This window comes from Tripterygium wilfordii, chromosome 17 (genome assembly GCF_013401445.1).
Source record: "Tripterygium wilfordii isolate XIE 37 chromosome 17, ASM1340144v1, whole genome shotgun sequence".
Lineage (NCBI taxonomy): Eukaryota > Viridiplantae > Streptophyta > Magnoliopsida > Celastrales > Celastraceae > Tripterygium > Tripterygium wilfordii.
The window spans coordinates 3,093,937-3,117,926 of record NC_052248.1 but is presented as its reverse complement, the minus strand read 5'-3'; the positions used below and the strand labels follow the sequence as shown (position 1 = coordinate 3,117,926).

Here is a 23,990-nt window from a genome sequence, read left to right as displayed (position 1 = left end):
GAAGAAAGTATTCTGTCACCATTCATTTTGGATCAAAGCACTGTGTGAAGCTATGAGATGAATATAATTGGTGCATGAAAATATTGCACCTAATTTCACTCAGTGCTGGATAAACTATAATCTTCAACCCCTTTAGGTTTGCGGATGCAATCCATCCCCTTCTCATACAATCAACAATTTACAACAATTCCAGATATAGATTCAGGCGGCGATGTGAAACTTTGGAAGCATTCTGCAGGCGGGGACAACAAGTTTTTACAATAAATAGATTGAGATGAACTGTGAAGTTTTGAAATACCTTTCAAGCCATCGAGGTAAGATCACCAGCTAAGTCAAGTAAGCCAGCGAGCGTCGACAATTTAAGGCTTGCCAACCCATTGTATTAGTAGTCATGTTCTTTCATCTACAAACAAGTCGCCAACAGTTAGAGATGTTCAGAGTCTGCAAAGCAGCCAAGTATTTCAAAGTGAAACAAGACCCTGTAAACAGAGGAAGGTCCTATTGTGATGTCAACAACTACAAAGACTTGAGAGTGCTGGGGAAAAAAACAGTTACCTTTATAAGCAGATGAAGTAGTATCTATGTGTTGTCTTGATCGTCAAGCTCAATCTCCGGAACATGAGCTATTTTGTGCCAATCCTCGCCAGTTTCCTTTTTGCATCTTTCACTCAATGTTGGACAATCTTTAATCTTCAACTCATTTAGGGCCAAGAGTTGATGCATCCCCTCCGGTAGTGTCAACAATTGGGGACATCCTTGGATCTCAATCTTTTTGAGTGAGGTACAATTTGGGAGCCACTCAGGCAATGAAGAGAAGTTTTCACAATCAATGATTCTGATGCATTGTAAAGTTCTGGTAGACTTCTGAAGCCACTGAGGCAAGGTCGTTAGCAAAGGCAAATTACTAAAGATCAACAATTGCAGGCTCGACTTAATGTCTTGATCGACGTCTCCATCCAGCAAATCAAGCTTTTCACAGTTACCAATAAATAAATTCTCTAATGCAGTTAGTTGTCTCAAATTTCGTGGCAAGGATCGCAAACTATTACAATTCCAAATGTTCAACATGCGCAAGCATGTAAGCCGTTGCATTCCTTCAAACAGAAGTTCAAGATTGGTGCATTGTAATAGAGACAGATATCGAAGAGATTGCAAACACCCTATTCCATTCTCAGGCAAATGATTCTGTTTGATTGTAATTTCAAGAAATCGCAATCTAATCATGTTCTTTATGTCTCTTGGCAATTCTGTAAGTTGCGAACATTTACCTGCTAATAAAGCTTGTAAGTTGTGCAACTTGCAGATTGAATCCGGCAACTTCTTGATTCTATCATTTGCACTTAAATTGAGAATCCTCAAATGCTTCAAGCCACCAATTGAACTCGGCAACACCTCAAACGATGATCCGCTTAAATCTATCATTCTCAAACACTTACAAATGGATATGCATCTATTAATAAAGGACTCTGTAATAGGCCCTTCTGCTTCGGTTGGAAAAATGATGGTTCGCAAATGATTTGATTTTCGAAGTAAGCTTGGAACCTCTCGGGCAAACGAAGTCACATTATCAGCGAACGATAGATGTCGAATCTCTTCAGATATATTCTTTCTAAGATCATCAAGCACCATGTAGTCACTTTGCGCAACAGATAATGCAAGATTATGCACCAAATCATGCATTTTAAAAACCATGAAGTGCACATAGTCACCAAAATCTTGAAAGAATGACCTTGAATACAACTCCTTCATATATTGTAATCCAACATCTTCAAGCTCTTGATTTTCATATGATGGTTGAAGCAGTCCGTGTGCCATCCAAAGTTGAACCAATGCGTAACTATCGAACACATGATCCTTTGGAAAGATCGAACAGATAGCAAAACATGGTTTCAAGTGAGACGGCATTTGATCATAACTTAGTCTTAATACAGGTAAAATGTCTCCTTCTTTCTGATCGAATTTCCATATCTCGTTATCTCTTATGAATTTCCAATAATGTTCATCGTTCTTCGAGTATAGTAGAGTCCCCAACGTCCTTACTGCCAGAGGAAGGCCTCCGCATTTCATCACAATGTCATTCCCCATTTCCATGAGGTTTGGATATCGCTTCTCTTCTCCTTCTTTGAATGCCCATTTTTTAAACAGGGACAAACAATCTTCATGACAGAGACCTTTCAAGTTGTATGCTGATGTTGTGCCAACAATTGTCGCAACCGAAGAGCTACGCGTAGTGACAATGACTTTACTTCTGGTGTCGCCTCCATCGAACAAATCTCTCAATTCCATCCATTTCCCACGATCATCGCTCCACAAATCATCCAAAATGATCAAGAATTTCTTGGCATTCAGCTTACCTTGAATGCAAGTCTGCAATTGATCAGGATCTAAGTCGCTGCGGTTTTCGTGGGTTAACGACTTGATCATGTTTATCATGATTTGGGTCTTGTCAAATTCCTCAGATGCACACACCCAAAGCTTTAGTTGAAAATATTCATCCACTCTCTCGTCATTGTACAACAATTTAGCAAGTGTAGTCTTTCCCAAACCTCCTATTCCAACAATAGGAATTACAGAGACAGAGTCACAGACGTTTGGACCCAATAGGAACTTCATGATCAATTCCTTGTCATGTTCTCTCCCAATAACATTCGATGTACGCAACAACGAGTCAGTCATCTCTCTTTGTCTTCGCACAACTAGTCGATAGTCAACGAGCTCTACAAGATGGAATCTAGACTTCTGATTCGCTATCTCGTCTAATCTCTCTCTGAGCTCCTTAATCTTGCGACTCATTTTAAAATGGAATGCGAGTGGATTCGAGCTTGAAAAGAAGCGACGTACCTTGTTTTTGGTATTGCTAGATTGTTTCAATGCTTGTTTGCGCAAGCTTTCGTACTCCAACTCATCCAGCACGTCCTCGGCATTATAACAAACACTTCTAAGCCTCCCAAGCCAGAGGCGCAATTCATGGTTCTGCAACTGCTTCTCTTCAGCATCCAAGAGGACAGCTTTTATGGTCAACAAGTTTTCCTGAAGCTTTTTCAGATCGTTCTCAAGATCCCATTGATGGTGGATGACAACAGAGGTTATCTTTGCCAAAACCCTCTCTGCGATGGTGTAAAGAAATGTTTCTGCCATTTCCGGTCAAGTTGGATTCGGAGATGCTATCTGATTTGAGAAGATATGTCTTGGTGAGAGAGTATATCTTTTTTTTTTTTTTTTTTTTTTTTATCAGGGTGAGGGAGTATATCTACCTTTGGAAGGTCTAGGAGAGCTTCCTGTGTTATCTCCTTCGTTGACAAATTCATCAATGTTCAATTCATACAATACAAGTCAATTTTTTAATCTTCAATAACTCATTACCCGTTAGAAGTGAAGAATTCAGACCTGTATGCTGTAGTTGCCAAAGACGGGCCTGGCCCACTAAATTCCAATCAGCACCTCAACACACCTGGTCAAAAAGCAGGCCCAAAAGCCTAAATTAGGTCATCATCCGCCAAGCCCAAACCTATAGGCGACCAACTCTATGTAAATCGGTATTCCTAAGCGATCACCCGCCTCATATATCTGGTTCTACTTGTACTATTGATCGTACTCATGTATACACGTAATCCACCCCTCCTAGCCGTTCATTTGAGCCCATGATCTTCCCGCTTCGACTCACCCGACCTATTATGCCAGGCACCATAAGAACCAAACACGATCTTTGAATCCCTTACTTCAAAATTGACAGAGCCCGACACAATGCTGTCTGCTTTGACACGATCTTCCCTTCACCCAATCATGTTAGACCACTTCCCCTCACACACGTCTGTTGCCCAAAACTACTTACAATTAGGGATGGCAACGGACCGGGTTGCGGGGAGAAACTCGGTCAACCCGTCCCTATCGGGTCTAAAAAAACCCTACCCATTGGATCATTGGGGCGGGTCTACCCGAGAGCCGGTCAAAAATAGGCCGGGTCTAGGGGCGGGTTGGGATTATGGTAACCCACCCCAACCCGGCCCGGGGATATATATATATTTTAAAAAATAATTAGATATATATTATATATATTAGTTATAAGTAATACTGTAATTCTCAAATATGTAATAACTAACGGAAGCACTACACATCCATAAAATAAACATCCATAAACTTACATAAACATGTGGCATGTCTATGTGGTTTCTTTAATAAAGTTTGTTTTTTTTTTAATCTATATGGCATGCCATATGGCTTGCCACCTAGATTATGTAAGTTTATGGATGAAAAAATTATGCACATATATCATTTTGGAATAACTAATAAATTCCAAAGTTTGTCTTCTAAAAAAAAGTTATAAAGTTAATAAGTTATAACTTAAAAAATAAAAATAAAAGATTAAAACTCAATCTGACATTCTTCCAACTATTAATGATAACTCTGATGTGGAGGAGGAGGAGATGACAAATTGATTGTGTTGTGACTATGATGACAAATTGAAAGTGTTGTTTGATTTCATTGTTGTGTTTGTTTTATTGCTAGTTCAATGAGTTTTTTTAAACCGAAAATGATAACTTCTTGAACTTTTGTGTTTATTTTAAATTATCAAAGGTATAAAATTTAATTTGATTGATTTTCTTACTAGTTCATTGGGTCTACGGATCGGGACAGGTATACACGTGACCCACCCGGGACAGGGACGAGACAAAATATCCCTAGCCGCCCCATGTTTATGGAGCGGGTTGGGGCAGGATTTTAAGAGACCAAGGCCGGGTTGGGGCTTCAAAAACCCTACCCAACCCAGCCCAGCCCAACCCGTTGTCATCCCTACTTACAATTTACAACGACGTGACTTACATCACCTTTCGTCGCCTATGACTCTACTATAAACATCCCCTCCTTTCCTCAAAGGAGGGCATGTCCAATCCTCTTGAAGCAACCTTGTCAAGCAGCTCCCAAACGACGGGACCTTCCCATAATTGGTCCCGCCATCGAAAACCAAGGATCTTCCTCAATCGATGTTTCTGAACTTAAAATCTCACTAGCAGCAATATTTACATAATCTCCATTAAGTTGAAATTTTCATTTCGTAATTATAAAACCAAATTGCAATTTTATAAAAAAAATTAAAATAAATCAGTTCGGTTAGTTATTTCCGTTCTAACATATTATATTTTTCACTTACAATCTCAATATTATGATCTTAGTTTCAGAAATAAAGTGTTTTTTTTTTATTGATTATGAATTAAGCATATAATTTAATTTATCAATTATTTTTTCCATAAAATTAACTGAAACAAAAAAAAAATTTGATGTGAAACCAAGAAGCAAATGCTGGTAACTACAAATATAACTGATAAAATCAAAATGCCCCTCCAATAAGACGGGGAGACACGTTACCATGACACCATACAAAAAGAAGGAGATGAGATCGGATTGGAGAACCCTCGGTACAGCTAGGTGTCATCTTTGTACGTACTCATCGGACATTACCTAACAAGAGTGACATCGGGACATTACAGCTAGATGTGACCTCTGCACATAAATCTTCATGAGATCTTTTGGGGATTCACCTTGAGAAATCTATCCTGCAATCAGGGAGATTCATATTTCAAAATTGATATAAAAGGGGACCTTCACTCAGATAAATCTCTCATTTCTTTCACTATTTGATTACTATCTAAAGAGAAGCAATAAATACTCACATTTCTCACTAGCCTTATTGTCTATCGATCTAACTTGAGCGTCTCCCTGAGGTACATCTCAAGACCCCATAGTTGATCACGTTTCCTACTCGTGTCAAGACAAAACAACAACCTTATGATCCTAATATGATAAATTAAAGACGTCTACAAAACTGAGTAGTTGAGAAGTCAGTCCGATTTTGCATCAGTAACAATTAAACAAAAATAACTGAAAAATCAATTCATAATATTTGAAATAAGCTACAGAACCATGATAAACATTACTAAAAATTCAAGATTTATAAGAGATCGATACACTCTTTTGTTTTTTTACCACAGTAGAAATATTTTGCAGCTGGCAATTATTTGCTACATTGTATGCTTCAGAGTTTATTCAAATGCCTTGATTAAAAGGCACACCAGTTTGTGGAATCCACAAGTTCCCTTGCATAAACCCTTCAACTGTAAAAGGACTAGCCTCTTGAGTACTTCTCAGCACATGATAACCAGGCCATCTCACTCTCCCGGCAGTAGAACCACCCGCTCCTGTGTTCATATACTCTGCATAAAACAATGTCGATAGAGCAGACTCATCATCCCATTCTATCCACCCTCTCGGATCAATTAGTCCATCAAGGTCCGTCTTCATAAACACGGTCCTCGAATACTTCTTCCACGGCCTGCCTAAGTAACTCCGGAACGAGTTCTTGACAGCAACAAACTCCAGCGCAGGCCTAACACGCGATTCTTGTATCAAAATCCCTGTATTTTCATCAGCAATCTCTCTTCCTTGCGCGGTGATCATGTTGGATTGGTGACCCATTGGCCTTCTAACGAAAATGTCACAATTTTGAAACACTACCTGTGCATTGCCAAATATGAAATCGATTGTACCATATATGTGACAGTCGCGGTAGAATTGTCGCTGCGAGAGGACAAAGAGAGTGTCTTGATAGCCCTTGAAACTACATCGGTAGAACACAGCGTGGTCCGAGCTCACCCTTAGAGCCACTGCTTGGTGTTTCTGTGGACCTGCCGTGTTCTCGAAGGTAATGTCTCTAGCCCAAAATCCATTTCCAGATACCCCTAAACATGGCAACAACATGATCAAATCTATCTCACTTCAGAAAATACTAAAGAAGTGTTAAAATCTTTCTTACCAAATGTTGCTGAGTTTGTTGTGGAAGCTCCATCAACGTAATTTCGATTTCCGGTGACGATTGTTCGATCAATGCCATCTCCGACCAACATTATATTTGTGGTGTGCTTGTCAAGCTCAACTTTCTCGTTATACACTCCTGCTTTCACGTAGATTATTACTCTTTGGGATCTCATCTTGCCCATCCCCGCAACCGCAACCACTGCATCCTTGATTGTATTGTGAGTCCCTGAACCATCCTTTGCCACTATGAAGTTTGCCCTGGATGTGCTTGGATTCCAAGAAGTGAGAAAACCAGAATTTTGGTTTGCTCGACGTGGTACTCCTAAACATGGAAGAGATGTTTTTATTATTGCATGACACTCGTGTAGTTCTCTCCGGAAAGCAAGGATTCTAAAATGTTTCATGACGGATGTAATAGTATCAAAATAAATAATGTCATATTTTGCCAAACAAGTTTTCAATATTTTTTAAAAAATTAACCGAGGAACCACCAAGAAAGACCTTCGTACAACTAAGTAGACGTAAACATCTGATGGACAGAACAGCCCACAACACTCTAGCAACAGGTATGTACCTAACCCCTCCGGGAGTGAGCCAAAAGCCCATTAGACCAGGAAAACCTAGAGAAATACTCTCAATTGGTTTTAACTCCTGATCTTAACAGCATGCATCCACCTTAAACCCAGAGATACAACCAACTAAGTTATTTTGCTCCATGGTTTTCCAATATATTAATTCTAGCTAAAAATTTTAAGAATTGAGCTTGAATTTTTTTTAGATACTAAAAAAGAAAACACTTTCCAAACATGCCCTAAATATATTTTGTAGGAACACAATGACCAAATCAAACTTTCAATATGTTCAATTTAAACTAAAAATTAACATATCTGTTCAATTCTTACCCCTCCTTTGGCCCCTACCCTTGGCATTATACAAGGCTAGGGCTTCACCAAGCAACAGTGTCAAGTTCTTCGCCCCTGCAAACCATTGACCGAACCCTCTCTCACCAAGACCATCCAAGCAAGTCCTATGGTTGGCTAGCACACCACTTAGCCACGTGCGAGCATCGTCACTCGTGTAATCCCCTTCAGCAAGCAATGTCCCTAACATGTACTCATTTTCATCATAGAATCTAGCACAGTCACTGAGAGCCACACCCACTTGAACATTTTGGTCTGAATCACGTAATAATTTAGTGGCATAAAATTGAACCCAACTCTTAGAATCTAGAGTGAGTCTTCTAGCAGCTTCAATTGCCTCCATTTCTTGGAGGGCCAAGGTGGTGGAGGCGGCGGCCGCGAGGAGGAGGAGGAGGAGAAAGGTGGTCATGGTGTCACAACTAGTGGACATTTTGGTTAGTGATTAAATGTGTGACGAGATCAAGTAGTGTTGGTGCATGCAGTAATCAATAAAAAGAGAGTGAGGAGGCCAACACATGGAATATGGTTATGTACATGTGTCCTGTATGGCTCCAATATCGTGTAGCCTAAAGAGTTGCTCTATATGCATGTAAATTAATTCTAGATCCAACGCATATGTGTATGGGTTGATATAACATATCATCACCAAAAGATTTATCATATTTCATTTTCGTTATAGGATGGTCAAACGTTTAAAGTCAGTAACTTCAAATTAAATTTTGTTTTATTTTAATAATTCGGGTAGAATTTTTCTATTTTGGACATTCAACCCACTTATGTGATTGACACGTCGACTTTGTCATAGCCCTTAAATCGTAAATTTTTCTCGTAGTTGAGGATTCAGGCCTTTCGGTCACCCATTCCGACGTTCTAATCTAGGTTTCTTCTAGACCTTATATTTCTCATAGGCCACAATATTATAGATTTCTGAGTATCATTAATTATGATTGATACTAGAAGACATATATCGTATACACACCAATTTATATATTTATGAGTATCATTAATTATTTAATTCTACCAATCACAACCGCTACAATAGAGAGACCATTTTCTATCACGAAGATTGTCAAGAATCGGATTCGGAATCAAATGAATGACCAATTGTTAAATGATATAATTAAGCTGTTTACATTAAGAAATATATTTTTATACTATTCCAAAATGAGATTATCATGAAACAATTTCAAAATATAAAAAATCGTTGACAATATTTGTAAATCAATTTTCAATTATTGCTTAACATTGTTCTATAAATTTTTAAAAATTTTATTATTATTTCCCATCTATTCGAAGTCATAATGAATAAATAACCAAGAAAAAAAAATTTCGAGAGCACTCATCCCCCAAACCACACTTAACTTTGACACCTTAGATAAAATGCTACGTCCGCCTTGCTCATATGTCGGCCAACACGTACCAACTCTTTAGTCTAGGAAAAACACCAGAGAAAGAGAAAACGTAAGGGACCTGCATTTCTCTTTAGTCTAGGAAAAACACCACAGAGTCTTTCCAAAGATTGACAAAATAAGAAAAAACGTGTTACAATGTAGATCCCAAAGAAGCATGAAAGTAAACGTGTACATCTTTTTTAAGACTTGCTTGCTTAATTACTAGATTGTACGTAGCAGCCCATATATCACAGTCCATTACAGCAGACAAAGACAACAAACGAAACCCACATAAATTATGGCACTTCCTAAGATGTCCTAATTAATTCTTTCTCAGTAATTAATACACAATCAAACAAAACCCAACTTTGGGTGAGAGATTTAACAGCTTTCTCATGCAATTAGCTAGCGTAATACAACAACAAAGTAGTTAAAAAGTTTCTTGTCAATGTTATCTATCTCCACCACGAGAAGCAAAGATTGTGTTCCATCAAACTCCAATAATATTAGATGTCACAGTCTCAATTAAAGACTACTTTTCAAGAACTATTATTGGCCTGCAATTTTTCTCATAAACGTGTACGGCATAAACTACGGCACAACGTCTAGGGTTAGTCATAATTAAGTCAATATATTCAAATGTTGGTGATCAAATTACCTAATTAATTGTTGCAAAACAGTTACTCCTCAAACAATCATAGTTACTAGAACAATATAAAGAAGCTCTCGAAAAATAAGAGAGAAGAGAAGAAGAATACATGATTTACGTGGTTCGACAATTTACATATGTCTACGGTTGTTTTCAATATAAGAATTTCTGTATTCCATTTGGTTAGGGTATATGACTGGTACGTTACACTCTCCTCTCGCATAATTCCCCTTTTCTAGAGTTTTTATTGAGGCCATGTTTTCTCATTTCAATGATGAGAAATCCAATTAAAACCGTGAGTTTGCTAACCGATTAAGTTTAAGGTGACAACTGACAATGACATGATGGGTGTGATGGCTTGTGTTTCCAAAACAAACCAAGTATATATTTGTTGAGCAATTAGGGTTTAATCAATATTTGTGTCAATTTTAGATGTCTTTGTTGAGTTTAATCATAGTAGAGATTGATAAGTAATTAACATTGTATATGTTAATTTTCCTGGTTTAGTAAATCATTGATACATACTTTTAGGCATATATATTTGATAAATAATACATGTCCTTAACATTAATTAATTTGATGGTGGACCTACTGTCATTCCCTCGTATTTTTTGTACATAATTAAGGGTTTTTTTTTAATGTCTCCAAATCATTCTTCATGGTATTTTTGTAGAGCAAGTAGGTGTACCAGTTTTGCATATTAAGATGTTTCAATATCAAATAATTCCTTTTATATTAAGTCTTTATCTTCTTATATATTTTTGAGGCGTATGTGGGTTTGACCCACTCAATTTGTTTTTCGATGGTGTTTGTGTACTCACTTTCCCACCTCCAGAAAGTGTCATGAGTTCCAATGGAGGAGGCAAAAAAGTTTGTCCACATACCCCGAGCGATTATTTCCTATATATTTCTCCACAATATCTTAAACCCAATTACTAATTTTGTAAAATATTTATTTATTTTGGTATTTTTTATTTTGGTGAGGAGGGAACTCATTGAAAACCCAGCCCATCATACTAGACCCCAATGATAAACCCACATGCAATACCCGCAAACTACATGGGCCGGTTAAGAACGGTGCGGAAATAACGTTAACGTTGGAGTTAGAACTTGCGATCTCTTGCGCACTTATGTTAAGAGATTCAAACAACTAACTAATTCACCATCTGAACCAATGATTTTTCGTTGTAATTAGGACACAAGATCTTAAACCTATTTGCTAATTTCATACAATATGAACTAATTGTAGCTAATTGCAGAGATGGACTAAATCTAAGTTGGAGAATTTGAATGATCCATACCAACAACACGAACCACCACCCAAGACTTCGAATTAACAAGTAGTTTTTTTTTTTTTAATTTCATTTAGTTGTTAATTAGAAGATATATATAAATATATTACTTGATTATTAAGGTATACACAAATTGCCATTTTATTATTAATTTAAAAACCACATTTCACGGTCCAACTGTTTATATACGTACGCTTGGGATGAATTTCATCTCTCTCCCTACCTACCAATGGCATCATCAGATATATTCTTAGTAATACAATACTATATATAAAAATAAAAGAGTACTTCTCTCATAAATAATATAAATTAAATAAATTATTTGATATTATCCCAATTTAATTAATATCATATTAAGATTGAAAACCATTGTACATTTGACAAATGGAGCTAGCGGATAAGCTGCACCAATTGATGATAATACGTATACATATATGTGTCAATGTGTGTGTGTGTATATATAGCCGGAAAAAGCCAGCCCTTTTTAAACAGGCAAGGACATGCCCTTTGGGTGGAGCACCAACACTTGACATGAACAATATCATTACCAAAATGATATGTGTCCATAATTTTGGTGTCCATAAGTGTCCATAATCTAGATGGCATGAGGAGAAGTGTGGGGGACCATTTTGTATTAGATGGTCCCCACACTTCTCCCCATTCCACCTAGATTATGGACACTTATGGACACCAAAATTATGGACGTGTAGTGCTTCCGATATCATTACTATTACTATTATTATTACTATTATTATTATTATTATGTATGTATAAATCCATATGAATTTTAATTATGTGTATATAAGCAAGGGTTGTTAGGCATATATGCTTATCCAATACTGACCACGTAATTGGACAATTTAGAAATGGTCAAGCTGCTTGAAATAACAATAATTAATTGCCATATAAATGGAATTTATATATATATATTGTTTACTAGTCAAACACGCCTTATCTATGTATGCGAATGTCCACAAAATCGATCATTAAACTCAATTTGCTAGTTTTAGATAATATTCTCAATTGATTCTTTTATAGTTTTTTTTATATATAAAATCCTTAATTAAGTTTATTTGAAAACTAAAACCAATCAACAATTATAGTATAGCACATCTACAATCAATCATATAATCTAATCCAGAAGAGAATAATCTAGGAATTAAGTTCTGGCTAGAATTAATGTTTATATATGTTGTTTGTTGGTGTGCATTTAGTCCCCAATAATGGAAAGCAATTATTTTGTTTTCCCTTATTGTTAGTTATCTTATTTAGCTAAATAAATAGTTAATTCAAACCGAAGACAACAATCTAATCATGACTAAACTCTAATTTTGAAATAATTTAAATTAAATATTAATTCAGTTATTAACAGTTTCTCAGTTCTGTTTGGCATATTTGTTTTTCATGTGTTTTTTGTTTTTATTTTATGAAAAACAGAAAACAATTCAGAAATCATGGTTGGATGCTATTTCATAAAATATAAAAAAAAAACCGAAATCACTTGAAAAACATAAAATAATAAAAAGACAATTTTTTGGAAACAGAAAAAACGGAAACGATAAACAAAACATAAACATAGAAAATAAACCCAACGGATCCAAAGTTTTCGGTCTCTCTTTGCTACCATAAATTTTTTTTTTTTTTTTTACTTTGTCTTAATTTTCTCTATTCCAACATAATTAATCTTTTGAACATCTTTGTGGAGAGCTGGCTATCGCTAAGATGGAAAGTTGCGTACGTATGTAGCTAGCATGCACCACACTATAGATAGCTAGGAAAGTGCATATAAACAGGTTAGTCAAATATGTTGCATTAAACCATTCACCGCACCTACCTAACTAGCCTTAATTAGTCAAATATGTTTTACACTAAACATGAGGTTTTCATATAAACCTGTCCCGGATTATTTTGCAATCCATAGTTTATGTGTACTTCTTTCGTCTTCCATTTGCTTGTTGCTAAACCCTTCACCTTTTTTTGAATCAAAGTACATGGGTTACGTAAGACTGTTTTATTTTAATCATTCGATCAAGATTTCGACTTCTGAATCTCGATTAATTGAATCTTCCGTTCCAAGTATTATTTCGAGACTCTCCGTATATGAGCTTCTTCAAACTATTAAATCACAAATCTAGGTTATGACTGTTTTATACTTTATTTTAGTCATTCGATCGAAATTTTAGTTTCTGAATCTCGATTAATTGAACCTTCCGTTCTAGGTATTATTTCAAGGCAATCCGTATATGAGCCTCTTCAGACTGTTAAATCACAAATCCTTGAAACCCTATATTTAGTTCTTTGTATATCACACACACATTGTTTTGTCTGAGCTAATCTTAGTTGACGGCCAATCAAAAGGCATATTAGTAAATATAATGTTCTCTAATATTGTAAAAGTACTCCGGCTTGATTTTGAATTTTTGATAACGCGTTTTTCCTAAGTCAACCCTAATACAAATATTATTACCCAAACCCCTACTTGTTCATTATTATGAATATTCTTAGCATTATTAATATTATTTCTTTCATTCTTCTCCATTAAAAATTAATGAAACTAAGATAATGCAAATAATAAATGAAAGGTCGTACGTGCATCCGGCATCCCTATCCCTATCCCAAGGCCCGCTTAACTTCTATATAAACCGCAACACAACATGAACTCCATACACACAAACCCAAAAATGGCATTTGATCAAGTCCTTGTAACACTTTGTCTTCTTCTTCTCCTCTCCACAAATGTTTTTGGGTACAATCTCAAAGATGTTAAATCATGGTGTGAGAAGACACCAAACCCACAACCATGTGAGTATTTCTTGACCCAGCAGAGCCATAAATACACCAAACCCATCAATGGTGAGTCTGATTTCTTCAAACTCTCCATGCAACTAGCCTTAGATCGAGCCATGCAAGCCCAAACCAACACGTACTCTCTAGGCACCAAGTGCCGAAATGAGCGCGAAAAGGCTGCATGGAATGATTGTCTTGAGCTCTACCAACACACAATCCTCAAGATCAATGAAACCATGGACCCAAACACCAAGTGCACCAAAATTGATGCACAAACATGGCTAAGTACGGCCTTAACCGACCTCGATACTTGTCGATCCGGGTTCGTTGAGTTCGGCGTATCCGATTATGTCCTGCCTTTGATGTCAAATAATGTGACCAAATTGATTAGCAATACTTTGGCTATAAACAATGTGTCACAAGGTTATGAACCTAGTTACAAAGGTGGGTACCCTACATGGGTGAATCCCGGCGACCGGAAATTGTTACAAGCTTCGTCACCGGCGTCTCAGGCCAACGTCGTGGTGGCGCAAGACGGGTCGGGCAATTACAAGACGATTACGGAAGCAGTAGCTGCGGCTTCAAAGAGATCGGGGTCCGGGAGGTATGTGATATATGTGAAGCAAGGGACCTACAAGGAAAATGTTGAGATTGGAAGCAAATTGAAGAATATTATGCTGGTTGGTGATGGTATTGGAAAAACTATCATCACCGGAAGCAAAAGTGTTGGAGGAGGCACAACAACTTTCAAGTCAGCCACAGTTGGTTAGTATTTCTTTTCATTGATAACATATATATATCATTTTCATTACATAATTAGAATTTATTTTTTTGGATTGCTTGAATTAATTATATTAGAACAATTATGAATATTCTAATGAAAATTTCAAAACATAGATTAATTAAACTAGTTTGTGAAAGCTCAATTGAAGAATTAACAACACACACAATAATGGTCAAATTGATCAATTGTCATTATAGGCTGTAGCTAGCTAGTTCTTACAAGTAAAGTCTTGATCGAAGAAATAATGGCATGTGAATAATAGTACTATACATAAATTAGGAGAAAGCGATATGATAATTAACTACTTAGTTAAAAACATGTAACTTTCACCCAATAGTTTCAACATTACTTACTTGCGTGGATGAAAGGTTTTTTTAGAGTTAACTCTCTTTTAAGGGGTTTAGTCTATACTCTCTGCACAAGCTTCAACCCGGTCTTACCTGTTGCTAATGTGAAGTGGGTTGGGTTGATGTCCGAGTTTAGAGCTGGCTCAGCTGTCTGGTGGACATGTTAGCTTGGGGAATTCTTGGTTACCAACTTAAAATAACATGTCACTTTCATCTATTGGGACCGTACTACGTAAGCTCTTATGAAGGTCCTTGAGCTGACTTTAATATATGTAGGTTTAATTTGTAGATCACTTTCAAAGCAAGACAACCACACAGGTTAATTACAATTGGCATAAGTCTAGTCTTAGTTCCTGGTCCACTTCAAGAAAGTCTCATACTTTGATTTATCTGCTTAGAACTTTATTTTCATTGACAAAATATAGATTTAATATTCATTAATTAGTCTCCAAAGTCCATCTAATTAACATCTAAGTAATTAATACAAGTAATTAACATCACATAGTCTATCTAACTAACATTTTGCTACTGTTTTGGGATTGATTTTCAGCTGCCGTTGGAGACGGGTTCATTGCTCGTGACATTACCGTCAGGAACACGGCTGGTGCACAGAACCACCAAGCAGTGGCTCTCCGGTCCGGCTCTGATCTCTCAGTCTTCTATAAATGCAGCTTCGAAGGCTACCAAGACACTCTTTACGTCCATTCTAATAGACAATTCTACAGGGAATGCGACATCTATGGCACTGTCGATTTCATATTTGGTAACGCAGCCGTTGTTTTGCAAAACTGCAACATTTATTGCCGAAACCCCCCGAACAAGACCAACACCGTAACAGCTCAAGGAAGAACTGACCCTAACCAGAACACTGGAATTTCAATCCACAATTGCAGAGTCACTGCTGCCTCGGACCTGAAACCGGTCCAAAGCTCAGTCAAAACCTATTTAGGGCGGCCATGGCAGGAGTATTCAAGGACTGTGTTCATGAAAACATTCCTCGATGGCTTGATAAACCCAGCTGGGTGGATGCCATGGAGTGGGAATTTTGCTCTTGATACTTTGTACTATGGAGAGTATATGAACACAGGAGCTGGTTCGTCCACAGCTAATAGAGTGAATTGGAAGGGGTATAGAGTAATTACAAGTGCCACAGAGGCTTCAAAGTTTACTGTGGGGAATTTTATTGCTGGAAATTCTTGGTTGCCTGCCACCAATGTGCCGTTCACATCTGGACTTTAAATTTTTTTTTTTAAAAAAAATTGTGGATTTCATTTGTTTATTGGGTATCTAGAAAGAAAGAAAAATGAATAAGTTGGTCATTTATTGGTGGGCTTCTGGTTAAACTATTGAATTATGTGTTGTAATGCTTATCTTATATCTGCATGGAGTTGTCATTCTTCGTGTAATTGAACTTCTTACAAATAAAATATGGATTATACTAATGCTCATGATTATTCTTCTTTAATTTCTTTTATGATGGAGAGATATAATGATTGTGGGTTGCCATGGTTAGTCAATAAGAGACAGGAGATTATAAAGTAATGTATGTGTAATTTCATATTTGAAGACCAAAATGTCAATTATAAGCTTGATTATATTATTATTAATATAGCAAAACCGTAGCTTAAAATGAATAACTAATTAGTTGTTTCATGAAATCGAGAACGAACAGTTTTTTAGGGTAACCAAGGAATCACATCGTCTAGCATGTCTTTCGGACAGTTAAGTGAACGTAAATCTCAGGCTGTCAAAACAGTCCACACTTTGCTTACGATATATAAAACTTGGTCCAAACCCATGCGTGTAAGGACCCAAAAGTGGGACAAGCCCACGAAATCAAGATTGCACAAGGAAATAGCCTTTTGGACAGCTAAGTGAGTGTAAACCTCAAGCTGTCATAACAGCTCGCACCACGTTGGTGACAAGTAAAACTAGGTCCAAACCCTTGTGTGTAGGAGCCCAAAAGTGGGACAAGCCCATGAAATCAGGATTGCATAAGGAAATGACCTTTTGGACAACTAAGTAAATGTAAACCTCGGGCCATCACCACGTTGGTGACAGATAAAACTAGGTCCAAACCCTTGTGTGTAGGGGATCGAAAGTGGAATAAGCCCATGAAATTAGGATTGCAAAAGGAAATATCCCAACTGGTTAATTTGAACTCTCGACCTCGAGAACCCGTATGCCGTAAATTCGGAGATATAACCAATTAAGCTATTGGCAAGTGGTTGGGTGGTACAACACCTAGAATCAAAGAAGGGTTGTGCAAGCTTTGTTGGGCAGCCTATGGAGTAGTGGAATAGAGTCACTTGAGGTTAATTGAGATTAGGATTATGTTAGTTTACACCAAAAGATTACTCCTCAGTCCTCACCACCACCTTCTTTTGTGCAAAAACAAATATATTCTATTTGTCTACATATCTAAAATGAGCATAAAGTATATGGTTATAGGAAACTTTTTTTAATCAAGAGAATATTAAAAACAAACTGGTTCTTCATTAATTAACCTGCATAAAAGATGCAATAAACATGAACCCAACAACATTTCATCATTTCATATCATTGAAACAAGAGCAACAAATGAGTATGAAGAATTAATGTCAATTACCCATTGATTTTCGACAAATTGAGAGTAGAACGATTAGAACGGCTAGACCTGCTAGGATTCCAACAATAATTGCTACTGTTTTTCCTATATCATCATCGCTTGAGGAATCTACACACAACACAAGAAACACCAAAAAAAAAAAAGCAAAAGCAATGGTGATTAGTAATTTAGTACTGCAAATTGATCGACAAGAGACCAAAGCAAAACTGCCACTACCACATAAGCTTGTTCTTAAAAAGCTTTCTTTCCCATTCTTTTTGCTCAATGCAATGCAAGTAATACAAAGTGGTCTATTAGGAAATAGTAAAGTTGAAAGTAGAATCACCCACTTTGACATTTTTGTTAATTTCTTTACTTTGGTGCATTGAGATTCAGGTACGTTGAACTCTTTAGATTCAAAATAATTGTGGAAGAGAAGAGATAGAATAAGAATGGGTATAATGCCTAAAAAGAAGGCAAACTAAAGCATTGATTCTCCATTGATGCTTTTGCTTTATAAAAAGAGAGACTAGTGGAACAATGGCTTTGCAGATTGTTCTAATTAAACTTCTAGTGGTTTCACTCTCTCTATGCACTAATCTTTCAATGACTTGAATATTGAAAAAAGAAAAGAATATGCCAATTAACTTTGTTCTTGTTCTTTTTTTTCAACATGAAAAGATTGGAGTGAGTAGGAAATGTACCTGGAGAATTGGAATCATAGTAGCCGGACGCCCAATAACGAGCGTAACACTGAGCCAAGAACACATTAGCAGCAGCAGCAGATCCACACAAGTTTTTCAACTTACCAACAGCATCAGCAAGGCAATTAGAACAATCACTTGAACTTAAATCTCCCAAACATTGGGAAAAACCTTCAACAAGTCCCGAACTACTGACTTTGAATCCAATTCCTGTTTGTAAGTCAGCGATAACATCGTCCCTACGTCTAAAGAACTCGACATCATTGTTCACACTCTTACCGCACTTCTTGTACCTCAAACTAGTGTCAAGCTTCCCCAAGAAATCGACATGCTCATACCGGACATAACATCCCTCTAATTGCAAAGAAGCTCCATATGAGTACGGACAAACAAGGCCTATTTGATTAACTGCACCTTCAATGCATTTTGAGCAGTCTGTGGTCTGCAAATCACCCCTGCATTGGTATAGCCCGTAGAGGGCGTCTTCCGGTGAGGAGGTTCCGTTTCCGAGAGCAAAACTGTTGTAAATGGATAGAGAAGAAGAGCTGACAATTGAGGATAGGAAGGAGTTGATGTTGGCTTCAAATGGTGAATTGGGTGTGTACTTATCTTGAGAACAACCTGCATAGATGAATATGCTAGCTTTGACAAGGATGTGGTCATGGTTGGTGATGAGAGAAAACAAGAGACAGCAGATTGAACAGACTACTTGTTTGTGAAAATTGGAATGCAGTTCACAAAGTTTTCTCAACATTCTATCCTCTTGTTTTCTCTTTGGCTTGGCCTTTCTTTTGTTTTGCTTTATGATCGTGAGGGAATGCCACCTTTTTTCTGGGTTTTTCTTGAATTCCCATGTGATGTCTGTCCTATTAAGAAATGACCTTATTGGCTATATTATCTAAGTGGATCTGCCAGTCTTTTCAAGAATTTATGCTTTAGTCCTAATCAGTGAACACCGAATCACTGAAAAAGAAGATCATATTCATATTCTTTCCATAAGTGACCTACTTAGTCTTTGCGTCCTGCCGAATTCTAAAAAAGGGTCTCTTAAAAAAAATCAAATTTTGTAGTTACTTAAATAGATTTGGGCTACAATAACATTAGTATTTTTTTTCAAAAATATGAAACCCTAGAGATTCAAGGACCTAGGCGATGGCCAAGTCGCCCCACTCCGAGACGCCTCTGCTTTCCCTCATGGAGAGGATCTTATCATTCCCGCAGCATGTTTCATTAACACTGATTGCTCAAATTGATGTTTGTGAACAAGGCAGGAGAGAAGTCTTCTGATTGTTTTGTTTGAGGGAGGGAGCATAGAACCTTGCACCTCATGCAAGTCATGATGAGTATTTAGGATCTGCTGATTGTTTTATTTGTAGCTCCTGAATCCTTTTTCTCTACATGTATTGGTGAATCTCTGTATTCCTCAAGCTGTTGAAAATATCGGATTTCTGCCATCTTTCCCCTAGTCCTCTTGTGTAACTTGAGATAGGGTCGTCACTCCAAATGGGCTTCAAGCCCATTTTGAATAGCCCAATACAAGAATTAAGGCAGGAAAAAATGTGGACTTGCGAAAACAAGAGGGTACACATGGAAAATTCATGTAAAATGACTTTTATCTGAGTCAGTGATTTGGGTTTCGGCTTATCATAGCTGGACTCAAGAGGAATAAAGTCGTGTGGTCTCAATATATTTATAAGAACATAATAACCCAAAATGGATAATATTGTTGATGTGTGTGGGTGTGGATTCCTAATATATTCGGCTAAGATTTTAATATTACATTATTTTACTAATCCAATATAGTTCAATCTTCGTACTTATCCGACATACCAAACAAAAACCTAAGGGCTTGTTTGGATTAGCATTTTGGAGAGTTAAGTGATGAAGATTAAAGAAGGAAGGGGTAATCTCACCTTATTTGAATTGTAATAAGGAGAGTTAAATGAGGTGAAGGAGGGGGAAAGTTCGTTCCCCCTCACTTAACTCTCCAACTCAACATTTTGTAACCTCTTAATTTGAGAGTTTGTGAGATGAGAGAAAAGTTTGTAAGTTTTTCACTTATTTCAACTTGTATTTTTGTAACTCAAATCTTTTACCTCTCATTAACTTTCATCCACTCTATCTTCTATCCAAGTAAGGGTGAGTCAAGCTAGTCCCCTTCCCATAACTTTCTCTCACATAACTCTCCCTCCATTAACTCTACTCTACTCTACTCTTTTTCTTTATTTTTCAATCCAAACAAGCCGTAAAGGTACTTTTCCGATAGTCCCAATGTGGAGGGTTCACAAAAATGAGTTTAGGAACAACACTTATCAAACCTCCTACGTTATGCGTACCAAAGAGGGGTTGGTCCCTCAACCTTCACCACCTCAACCCTCACCAACTCTCTCCCGATTAGGGCGTAAATTGTGTTAAACACTCGTGATTCCGACTGACCACCGGTTTAAATGTTCCCTTATCGATGTTTTAAATATTGGAAGATGTTCAAACTAATTGAAAAAAATGCCTAGCAATTTGAGGTCTTGGACCACTTCAGAGCAGGACTTTGTGACCTGCCTTCCCTTTCTCACACCTGCTAGTTGCTCCCATAAAAATAAAAAATAAAAGCTAGTTGCTCATCTTGGGTTGAAACTTATCCTCTAATCAAGGGATTGTGCAAGTATATTGTGTCTTCTTGTTCCATGATAAAGGGACCCTCTTGTTATCAAAAGCCCAATTGAGTTTATCTACCACTAATTAAGCAAAAACATATTCAGCAAAGCAATTAATTAAAAGTAATCCCTTTCCATTGACCACAAAATAATGTAAAATCCGATGGTTAATCTATATATTTGAACGATTGGGAGGGAGCTCGAGGAATATAATTAAGAGGTGAGGTTTGGTGCCGTGAGAGGATAGGGAGGGCTCAAATGGTTCATATGAAGGTGTTAGGGTTAGTTTCTAAATTTCCCCTTGCAAAAGCAGTAAATTCTGAGAGGTCCATAAAATTGAGATTGGGAAGGATTCGTGAGGCTCCAAAATACCTCCCCAACATTCCAGATTATGGTTTTCATATCAGAGGTTAGAGTTAGACCTGCACCTTTCCAACTGTGGAACACCAAAATTCTCCTAATTAAAAGCTCAAATTTATAGGAGGAATGAATCTTTTATATCTTTTATATTATCAATGAGTGATATTCTTGCACTCCCCTTTATTGGTAGGCAGAACTTGACCTCTTCTGGGAACCCAACAACTGCAATATTATATATGATTGCTTTTCATGGGGTGGAGGTAGTTTCGAATCCATTACCTTATAATTAGCCAATCACTTTTTTTTAGTAACGTGTAATCCATCCAGTTGGACAACTGACTTGATGTAGAACAAATGGCAGTTGAATTTTATGAAAATTGGAATCGAAAGCAAGAGTTTTAATGGTGGAGCTTTGAGGGCCCATATCTTTCAATCCAGAAGGAGTTACGAAAAGGGAATTCTGTTTCCTACACAAAATACCAAGACTTTGTCTTCTGTAAAGACAGAGTTTGGGCCCAAATTTACTCGTTTAAGGGGTTTACGAGACACTTTTATATTATTGCGTATATTTTTAATGTTTCCTTATTTAATTCGGTTTCCTTTGTTTGTTTTTCTAAGGGTTTTAGGATTTCTTTTCTAGTATAAATACTCCTTTAAGTTTTAATTGGAGACACGCTTGAATTTTATTAATAACAATTCCAAAGAGACTTGTTTTCCAATTCTCTGAGTTTGTTTGTTCCTCAAGGTTTCGACGAAGATCATACCTTCTTTCAACTTTCATTCTGCGTTATGACTGGTAAACCACGGATATCACATGGAATACCATCCTATGGATCAATTGAGAACTAAGCCGAGGCCTAGTGCAAATTATATAATGCGGGGTGATATTTATACAGCTTGTTTGAACAAATACCCATCTCGTAAATTGTGATAATAAAAAAAAGACACCCTAACCACTCTCCCAAATCAGTCTTAAATCTTAGAAACAAACAAGGGCTCGTGAACAAAAACTGAAATGGGTAGTAATGTTGTTCCATATATATATATATATATCATGTAACTAGTGGGTCTGCAGATACTGACCATTGCTGGTCCTGTACTTGGCACATCCTTTACTCGACACATTTAATGGACCATTTGGGCCAGACATCTTGTGGTGGAGGCTAACCCTACATATATTTCATTTCCACAATTGAGATTCTAAACCGTTATGAGCACAATTAGTCTATTACCACCAATCCACCATGCTAGGATATCATATCACTGATGAGGACACTTATGGTGACCAACACACATACCCCTGAAAGATTATCTATTTTAAGTCCCACACTCACAAATTGCAGCATGAAATGAAAGAAAGAGCCAGAAATATTTGTCAATTACTATCCAAATCTTCTTTTTGTACATTTTTTTAAAAAAAAATTAATGGCTTTATTTATTTATTTATTTAATGTACAATTTAACGTTTAGTTAAATGAAAGCATAGATATGATTGACTGATTGAGAAAGGGTATGTCAACTCCATAGGAGGAGGAGGAGAGGTGGAGAAGAATCGAATCCTCTTCTCTAATTGGTTTTTAAAGATGAGATAAGAGTTGAGAGTTGTTTTTAAGAAACAAGCATTTTCTCGAAAAGAGAATTATTGGAAACCACAATCAATATAATGAAAGAAAAAAAACTCCTCTATGAAATTCATATATATAGAAATCCCATAACACCATGTGGGAGTACTAATTAAACCTAAAAAAAAGTAAAGGTAAAAAAAAAATTCTAAACAAGATTATCAACTACGAATATTTATCATCATTATCACTCGAACAACCTCGAATAGTGGCGCTTCCACGTCATCGACCGGCTACCAGCCGACCCGGATGCTATCCGGGTCTTGACCCGCTCGAAATCCGAGAATGGGCAAGGAATCGTGATCCCTCCTTGGTGGTTGAACCCGTACTCCTCCTCTGCTTCTCTCAAGAGCTCGCAGAACAGAGGATGGTTAAAGTACATCACGGGCACCAGAACTCTGTGAAAGTCACCGTCTTTTTGGCCCACGTACACCGCCAAGTGCCCCTTTGGCACCGTGGCCAGCTTCTCTATCGGGTCGTAACCCAAGGGTGCAAAACCCGACCCGGGTTTAACAGAACATAGAGACCTAGCTCCTTTCGTCAAACGGCGACCCCAATTGATCAGCTTCGAGATGGGCTTGGGCCTGCAACACGCCTGTTTTGGACTGCTCAGCTGGTTGTACCCGGGTCGTATTCGAGTTCTCCGAAAAATCCATCCAGTTAGTCGGGCCAACCGTTTTCCAATCTTCAAGCCCCGAATCTTTCTCATGACTGGATTAGATGAGAACTGAGTGCGTGATTTCGAAGCTGGGTTTAATGAGAAACTGGTGAGTTTTTACGAGGGTGTGGTGTGGTTCATGAAAAAGGCCAAGGGTCTGCGATGGACATGCTTAGTCGGAAAATTGTTGTGCAAACTTCAGAGAGATATGTGGGTATGTTAAACATCTAGATCCCCGTTACAGGAAATAAACAATTTCTTCATCCGCTAATTTGACGAAGAATTATCCAACTTCAGAACCCAAAAATCACAAGACGCGATAATCTCACAGGCGAGCCGTAGTGGTGGAGGTGCGTTAGTGGTAGTAGAAGGCAGTTGGAGAATATGGACTTTTGTTGGGGGGCTAGGTGGTAGAATATAAAGACAAA

The 23,990-nt window shown here is 37.3% G+C and overlaps 5 protein-coding genes across 8 annotated transcripts; 1 reads left to right on the top strand and 4 right to left on the bottom strand.

The window, feature by feature from the left end:
* LOC119982302 (putative disease resistance protein RGA3) lies at positions 1-3,201 on the bottom strand. Of its 3 annotated transcripts, XR_005464339.1 has the most exons (3): positions 556-3,201; positions 299-403; positions 1-232 (listed from the first exon to the last, which is right to left on the bottom strand). XR_005464339.1 is itself a non-coding variant. In XM_038825605.1 (2 exons), the coding sequence occupies exon 1, from the start codon at positions 3,136-3,138 to the stop codon at positions 580-582; it is 2,559 nt and encodes an 852-aa protein (XP_038681533.1). In that variant the 5' UTR covers positions 3,139-3,201; the 3' UTR covers positions 1-441; positions 556-579. The 3 variants fall into 3 exon arrangements, 2 of the variants coding, with proteins under 2 accessions (XP_038681533.1, XP_038681531.1); XM_038825605.1 differs by having other exon boundaries at positions 1-441; XM_038825603.1 differs by having other exon boundaries at positions 1-403.
* A 2,841-nt stretch (positions 3,202-6,042) lies between these two features.
* Positions 6,043-8,139, bottom strand: LOC119981814 (probable pectinesterase/pectinesterase inhibitor 36). Its single transcript, XM_038824958.1, has 3 exons — positions 7,713-8,139; positions 6,809-7,129; positions 6,043-6,734 (listed from the first exon to the last, which is right to left on the bottom strand). The coding sequence occupies exons 1-3, from the start codon at positions 8,137-8,139 to the stop codon at positions 6,043-6,045; spliced, it is 1,440 nt and encodes a 479-aa protein (XP_038680886.1).
* A 5,571-nt stretch (positions 8,140-13,710) lies between these two features.
* LOC119982303 (pectinesterase 2) lies at positions 13,711-16,426 on the top strand. Its single transcript, XM_038825606.1, has 2 exons — positions 13,711-14,614; positions 15,531-16,426. Exons 1-2 carry the CDS (start codon positions 13,717-13,719, stop codon positions 16,217-16,219), a joined length of 1,587 nt encoding a protein of 528 aa, XP_038681534.1. The 5' UTR covers positions 13,711-13,716; the 3' UTR covers positions 16,220-16,426.
* Positions 16,427-17,361: 935 nt separating this feature from the next.
* LOC119983051 (plasmodesmata-located protein 8) lies at positions 17,362-19,107 on the bottom strand. Of its 2 annotated transcripts, XM_038826706.1 has the most exons (3): positions 18,272-19,107; positions 17,589-17,696; positions 17,362-17,487 (listed from the first exon to the last, which is right to left on the bottom strand). In XM_038826706.1, the coding sequence occupies exons 1-3, from the start codon at positions 19,023-19,025 to the stop codon at positions 17,483-17,485; spliced, it is 867 nt and encodes a 288-aa protein (XP_038682634.1). In that variant the 5' UTR covers positions 19,026-19,107; the 3' UTR covers positions 17,362-17,482. The 2 variants fall into 2 exon arrangements, with proteins under 2 accessions (XP_038682634.1, XP_038682633.1); XM_038826705.1 differs by lacking the exon at positions 17,362-17,487 and having other exon boundaries at positions 17,513-17,696.
* Positions 19,108-22,926: 3,819 nt separating this feature from the next.
* Positions 22,927-23,974, bottom strand: LOC119982826 (auxin-responsive protein SAUR36-like). The gene has a single exon (XM_038826403.1). The coding sequence runs from the start codon at positions 23,611-23,613 to the stop codon at positions 23,092-23,094; it is 522 nt and encodes a 173-aa protein (XP_038682331.1). The 5' UTR covers positions 23,614-23,974; the 3' UTR covers positions 22,927-23,091.
* Positions 23,975-23,990: the final 16 nt, after the last annotated feature.

Bases quoted from the DNA above. Each gene is read 5' to 3' on its own strand.
- LOC119982302 (XM_038825605.1), bottom strand. From the start codon at position 3,138: ATGGCAGAAACATTTCTTTACACCATCGCAGAGAGGGTTTTGGCAAAG.
- LOC119982303 (XM_038825606.1), top strand. From the start codon at position 13,717: ATGAACTCCATACACACAAACCCAAAAATGGCATTTGATCAAGTCCTT. The intron at 14,615-15,530 runs GTTAGTATTTCT...ATTGATTTTCAG, and splicing joins TTTCAAGTCAGCCACAGTTG to CTGCCGTTGGAGACGGGTTC.
- LOC119981814 (XM_038824958.1), bottom strand. From the start codon at position 8,139: ATGACCACCTTTCTCCTCCTCCTCCTCCTCGCGGCCGCCGCCTCCACC. The intron at 7,130-7,712 runs GTAAGAATTGAA...CATGTTTAGGAG, and splicing joins GGGTAGGGGCCAAAGGAGGG to TACCACGTCGAGCAAACCAA. The intron at 6,735-6,808 runs GTAAGAAAGATT...TGCCATGTTTAG, and splicing joins AACAAACTCAGCAACATTTG to GGGTATCTGGAAATGGATTT.
- LOC119983051 (XM_038826705.1), bottom strand. From the start codon at position 19,025: ATGTTGAGAAAACTTTGTGAACTGCATTCCAATTTTCACAAACAAGTA. The intron at 17,697-18,271 runs GTACATTTCCTA...TGTTGTGTGTAG, and splicing joins CTATGATTCCAATTCTCCAG to ATTCCTCAAGCGATGATGAT.
- LOC119982826 (XM_038826403.1), bottom strand. From the start codon at position 23,613: ATGAGAAAGATTCGGGGCTTGAAGATTGGAAAACGGTTGGCCCGACTA.